General features: G+C 41.3%; 1 protein-coding gene across 4 annotated transcripts in view; it reads right to left on the reverse strand.

Annotated features, from left to right (window-relative positions):
* Nucleotides 1–121: 121 nt before the first annotated feature.
* LOC117954191 (abl interactor 1-like) overlaps nucleotides 122–6,520 on the reverse strand; it is a 24,251-nt gene continuing 17,852 nt past the window's right edge. For 2 of the 4 annotated variants that reach the window (XM_034887771.1, XM_034887770.1), the window contains 4 exons: nucleotides 5,695–5,910; nucleotides 3,874–3,963; nucleotides 1,032–1,217; nucleotides 122–921 (listed from right to left, as the gene is read on the reverse strand). In XM_034887771.1, coding sequence (XP_034743662.1) covers nucleotides 746–921; nucleotides 1,032–1,217; nucleotides 3,874–3,963; nucleotides 5,695–5,910 — 668 coding nt within the window. In that variant the 3' untranslated portion in view covers nucleotides 122–745. The remainder of the gene's footprint in view (nucleotides 922–1,031; nucleotides 1,218–3,873; nucleotides 3,964–5,694; nucleotides 5,911–6,520) is intronic. The other 2 variants (XM_034887773.1, XM_034887772.1) reach the window with 1 other exon arrangement.

Genomic DNA, 6,520 nt, shown 5'->3' on the forward strand with positions numbered 1-6,520 from the left:
AACTCGAGGTTGCTTGTGTTCCCTCTCAAACATATTGCGATATGGACATCGACAGCATTGAACATTCAGTCGTGTCCTAATGCACTTGTTGATGTCTGTTTGTCTTTTTCTTTTTGTTTTCATGGATACGGTATGATGGATGTTTTTGAAAGGAGGGAAGGATTGGTCTGCTGGTCTACAGTGCAAATAAAAGGGTTGGAGGGTCTGCGTTGCATTTCATAGTAAGAATGCTGCACTGCCTCAATCTATTCATGAAATCTTAGTAATACTCCAATGTCTGAATGTACTGCGTACATGGAATACTAGAAATGTTGGTTGCGCATACACAAATTGACACTAAATCTAAATTCACTTGTCATTTGTTGTAATTTCTTGTGATACAAACAGTTTGAAAAGTGCTACCGACCACCAACAGGTGTAACAGTGGCAGCAAAAAGGGCCTTCATCTCCTCCCTTTCCTCCACAGTGTAAACTAACAGACCCCGGTCCAAAGTTTCAGCACCCTCCTCTGTGCAAGACAACATAACAGCAATTTTTTTGGAGTATAACAAAACCGTGCAAGCACAAGCCCCCCCCCCCCTACCCCGACAGAAAACCATTTGAAAATCCACCGTGGCACTTCATTCAAAATGGGAGTTGTATGAAGTGCAGTCACTGGACTGCATACATCTGTACATCTTCAAGGTTTTACCTCTGTTCAAAACTGATGTGCCATTTTGGGTGCTGTTTTTTTTTCCTTTCTTTTTTAGTCAGCATAGTGCATGATCGACTCAACGTAGTTTCCTGGAAAGAGTCCAGTGACGCCGTTACAGACACCTTCGAACCAGCCGTCGTCGTTTTTCTTGATTATGTAGATGATGGCTCCTTCCATGAAGGACAGCTCATCCTCCTTGTCTTTGCTGTAGTCATAGATGGCCACAACTGTGAACAATCAAAGAAAGTTATTATTACAAAACTGGAAACGAACATTAAGTTGAGAGTGTTGAAGAAAAAGAAAATTCCTCTAGAGGGTTGTGTCCCCTGTCACTGACCTTTCTCTAAATAAATCTTGGGGGCCCAGTGGGGGTCGCCGTCGGCGTAGGGGTCGCTGTAATGGACCACCGCGGCCTCGTCTTCCTCGTAGTCCACAGGTGGGGGAGGAGGAGGGGGAGTGGGCTCCTCAAACACACCCAGGTCCTCTGGGGGTGGTGGAGGAGGTGGGGCGGGGCTGTCTGTTACTGAAAGAAGACAGACACAGGAAGAAATGGAGAATCAGAAAGAGGAAAGGAAAATCATGTTGAAGAGAAGTTCACAGATAACACTCTCTGTCACTGCAGTCTATTTCAAAATGTATCTCTCACAGCAGAGCGTGTGTTCATATTCTATCCCATAATGCAATACATTTTCACAGCCTTATTTATTTATTTTTAGCTGGATTGGATGAGTCCAAGATGGCAAAGAAATCTGTAACAATGATTTGATTCTAGAACTATTTGTCAACATCAACAAATGCCAGTGTGTAGAGAAACAATCAGACCCTATTTAAATAAAAACTAAGTAACATCATTTTTCAGAACTAGCATACATATTTTCAAAGTCATTTTTCCATATTTACAACCATCATGCAGACCAACAGAAACCTTTCTGAACCTTCATTCTGAGGATAGTTATGCATTTAAATGTTCACTAGAGGGCAGCTTAGGGTCCTTTCTACTCTTCAGTAAGGCAGTCATCTACTACTACTACTACGCTACTACTACTACTACTACTACTACTAGTACTATTCACATGCTATGGAAAGATTTTTTAGAAATACTGAGTTTATCAAATAAAACACACATATTTCATTTATTCAGCTCACTGATCAGTTATATTTTCTTTTCCGTTCTATGTCCCAACATTAAGGGCTGAATGAAGCTTTCTACACACTGACAGGAATGAAACTCTGTTGGGGGGGGCCTTGGTGTGATCATTGGTAGCTACAGCCCTGCTAGTATTGCTGTTCAAACTGCAGCTACTCGTAGCACTATTCAGTTTATTTGTCGGCCCATAGAAACCAAGAATTCTAAATGGCTTAATAGGGATTTCTTTTTCTTTTTCAATAGACAGCATGCTTTTTAATAAGTGTGTCTCAGAGGGCTGTTTAAGATTTTAAAGGCTTCTCCTATTAACCATACTTTGGCCTCCTCTTAAGACCTTTGCAAGTTGTACAGTTGTATTTTAGGTTTCCCCTGAGAAATTAGCAGTGGCGTTTCAAGCATAAACCTGGAAAATAAACTCCCTGGTGCTAGTCTTCAGCTGTTTTGTGCTGGTGATACAAGTGTCCTGTTGGAGCGTGTCTCCCTGCAGCAGGCTTACATCTACTTAGTCCAGTGACAAAAGAAAAACTGCACCTCTTGTCTTACTTTCTTATTCATAAGCCCGCTCTTGAATTAAACAAACTGCAATAATGCACTAGAGGACTGTATTTAATGAATGTCTTTAATTCCAATCTGCTTAGATGTCTTTTTTTTAACCACTGGTCTAACAACTGACTTTACATCTGTTTAAGAATTAAGAGCTGAAAATGCTTCACTGTATAACAACAGCTGTCTTGGAGTTTATTAGTCCAATCCATTACCCCTTTAAGGTCGGTGTAAACAGGGTATACATTCCATTGAGGCTGAGGGCCCTATCTTGGACCCATCACAGACTCTTCCTTCTGGCGTGAAACTAGCAAACGTGGATTTTGACACGCCCTTGACGCACCTGCGCCAGGTGCTTCACGCCATGCGCTTAGATCATTAAGATAGGCTCAAAACTGTATAGAAAAAAAAGATTGATGGGTATTTGTTTACAATGTGATAATCATTGGTTTAACACCATCAACCTGGTTCAAAGGTCCCATGGCCTTGACCAAGTGCCACTTTGCTTGTTTGAAAGCCATGATGTCTCTCTCTCATGGATGGGCCAAATTCTCTGGGCGAGCAAAGCAGAGAAAGGGGAGATTGGCCCATCTGAGCTTTCATTTTCTCATAGGCTGAGCAGGTATCCAGGGCTCGGTTTACACCTATCACCATTTCTTACTACTCGAGGATCATAGGCAGGCTGGGGTAACGCATATTAATGTTAGAAAACCTCATAAAATGAAATTTTCATGCCATGGGACCTTTAAGGTATAAAGCATAATCGATTCTTTATCTGACTGTATGGCTCTTATCCAGTCGTGTGGTAGTGTTCCATGTTTTTTTACGTTTGACCAGACACATCCAGACAGTTAGATCCCTACACAGCTGCATTTCTCCTGACAGGCGGATGGTGAATCAGGACACGGCATCAGGTCACATTTTCACTCCTCGGTGGACAGAAAGAACAGGAGGCACGCTTTAAGTGATCCATCACCATGGCAACAGACAGTCATCCGAAGGTTTGACAACTTCAGCAAGATTAATGTAACACGATTGACGATAAATGTAGCAATCAGTTGTTTGTTGTTTTTTTGTTTTTTTTTATGAATATGTTCTATTCGTTTTGTAGCTGTTCTCACTTTATGGACACCTTGGTAAAAATTGTGATTTGAGTCAATTTAGGTCGTTAAGAGATTATAATTTAGGTCATTCAACACATCCCCCCCCACTGTATGTGTGTGTTTGTGTGTGTTTTGTGCAAATGTGTGGGACTGAATGAGTCTCTGAGTAAGTGGACTTGAACGTGAAGAGTCATCTTTATAAGTATGTGATTTTTTTAGGAATACATTCTGAGACTTTTGGACATGCACAGGTGCACAAGTGAGTTTACACACATGTGTAAGCCAGTATGTATTCATGAGTTCAAAGAAACACATGATTTTCACTGAACTTATGCATGCATATCTGCTTAACTAAGTGCATGTTTTTATATGAATTTTCTACTTACTGCTCTCCTGCATTCTGGCCACAAAGCCGGTCAGAGGGATCTGTGGGGTCAGCTGGACCATTGGAGGAGGTGGCGGAGGAGCCACAGACACTGGAGCAGCAACACCCAGAAAGGCAGACAAAGCAGCAGAGCGAGCAAGAGAGAGAGAGAGCGATGGAGGTGGTGGACAGAGAGACAAAGGCAATGACAAGGGAAGAGTAAATACACGTAAAAAAGAAGAAGATAAAAGTCCAAACACAGAATGGAGAAAAAGATGGGAATAAAAGAAAACAAAAAGCTGTAAATGAGCAAAATAGTGCAGCAAGTATTGCTGAGCAACTCATTTACACATTTCAATCAGTGTTCTTTTGTGCGGCGGTTTTCTTGCTGGGTGAAAGAGGCATTCATCTCATCTCAGTGTGAGAATCTACCTCATCAGCATCCATTTCTTTACATCAAAGGCAAAGCCTGTGGCTAGCAATAGGTTTCTGCTACAGTGAAAGAACTGCAAAGCCTGACACAGACCCCAAAACATGACAGTGGCAAGGTGACAGCTGTGTAGTAGGAATAACAAAGCAGAGATATGATCTAAAAAAAAAGAAGCCTTTACAGGTATAGCTGCAGCATTTGTGTCTGAACCGACTGGCAATTTCATGCTAAATTAGCATGGTATGTCTGGTCTGGTCATGTGCAACATTTAGTTTGATCACACCCTTTACTAAATGACTTTGCATATTTCCCCTCCATCTTCTGCCTCTGAAATGAGGCTTTTTGCTGTATTTTCTTAAAAAAGGAGGTAAATGACCAGACAAACAAAAGACTAACACAGCTCTCCTCACTCAAAGACATGATCTCACACACATGCACGCTAGGTCGTACTCATAAATCACATGTAATGGAAGGACGTCTGTAATCTCACTGCTGGGCAATAATGTCTTATTAGAGCGCTCACTGTGCTCTCACCGCAGAGCCAGACCACTCCACAGCTACACCCTGTGAGATCAACGAGTTCCCTTGTGTGCTAGAACTAGCTTTTTGTGATGTAAAACTTCTATAACATTCATCAGGAATCCTATTGTAAATTCCAATGAGTAGACAGACATCACAAAGATAAAATTGCTGTCCCAGATAAAGTCCCCTGGCTGATGCAGCTCTGCATCATTGTCTCTCTCCTCCCAAACAAGACACGGCCTCCTCCTTCTGTGCCAAGGAAGATGCTTGTCCTTTGAGAGTGAGAAGCCATTAGAGGAGAATGGCTCAGAGTGATGCCTGCCAAAATTAATTCAACTCCTCTGACAGAAAATATGCATATGTCCTGGATTTCCCCTTGTCTAGCAACTATGTATGTATGTCTTCTGTCCTGAAATGCCTCGTGCCTCTCCTAAACAAGAAGCCTTATCCAGCTGACTAAAGTGATAAAGTCATAACTCAATTACATATGGTAATGAAACACACTGCACAGCAGTGCTGAGGTAGAAAGGTTTCAACAACCCTGACTTCAGTAACTGTGGTTCATTATTCATTTTCATTAGCATCTTGAAGGACTTGCCCATGCATATCTTTTAGACCCAGAGGACCGTTCTTTAGCAGTTTCACATGTTTACACATAAGATTGTGGAGTGAAAACACTGAAAACTGCCAAGAATAGATGGTACAATAATACAAGCTTCCTCTGTGCTTTATTCATATTTACTGCAGGAGTGGCCAAAATGTACTGTATATGCATGTTTCATTAGATTAAATACAAATATTCCTACACACCAACCCTAAAGTAAAGCAGACAATTTTATAACATACATACATACATACATGGATGAAAAATGTGTATTAAAGCTGACTCACCTGAGTTCTGCGGGTAGGCGGGGCCCCCGTTGATGTGTGGCTGCTGGGAGGAGACGGAGGGTGCACGGCGGTAGGTGCCGGTGGCCGACACCATGGAGGCAGAGGAGGTGGTGGAAGAGTTGTGACGGGAGATCTGGCGGGAGATGGTGCCAAACTGGGACATGGGTATGGGACCCAAGCCGGGGCCCTGGGGCACTGAGGCGGAGGATGTTGCCACTGCAGGAGAGGAGAGACATGGGTACACAGCGTTAAAAATCTCAGCCTTATAAGTCCCTTTTAGTGCTGATTTACTATAAACTTTATCAGTAGTTTTCTAATAGCATGCATTCATTTTCAGTATATTTCCATGTAGAATGTGAGTAAACAAAAATTAGGTTCTGCTAGTAAGAACAATGAACAGTACAATGAAAAACCTTTTATGCACATCATTCTTAACCACTTTAGAAATTATTTAGGCTCTAATTTTCTTCCTTTGCTTAGAGCAAGGGGAAACACATTTACCTGCACACCAGTTACATCAATGTATGTTTATTTTTAGAATGTTTAAGTAACAACTATAAAACTTGATTATGGAATATACCTTTAGTACAGATATACTGTATGTATGCCTTTAGAAATTACTGTGCACCAGCAGTGATTTTTCAAAGGTTAATATACAAGCTGAGACTGAGAAAAGTAAGTAAATAACCAAAGTGAAACCTTGATTTTTTTCCTGACATTTACATAATATCTTCAATATTAAGTGAAATTTTATACAGTGGGTACGGAAAGTATTCAGACCCCTTTAAATTTTTCACTCTTTGTTTCATTGCAGCCATTTTCCAAA

Source organism: Etheostoma cragini, chromosome 12 (genome assembly GCF_013103735.1).
Source record: "Etheostoma cragini isolate CJK2018 chromosome 12, CSU_Ecrag_1.0, whole genome shotgun sequence".
Classification (NCBI taxonomy): domain Eukaryota; kingdom Metazoa; phylum Chordata; class Actinopteri; order Perciformes; family Percidae; genus Etheostoma; species Etheostoma cragini.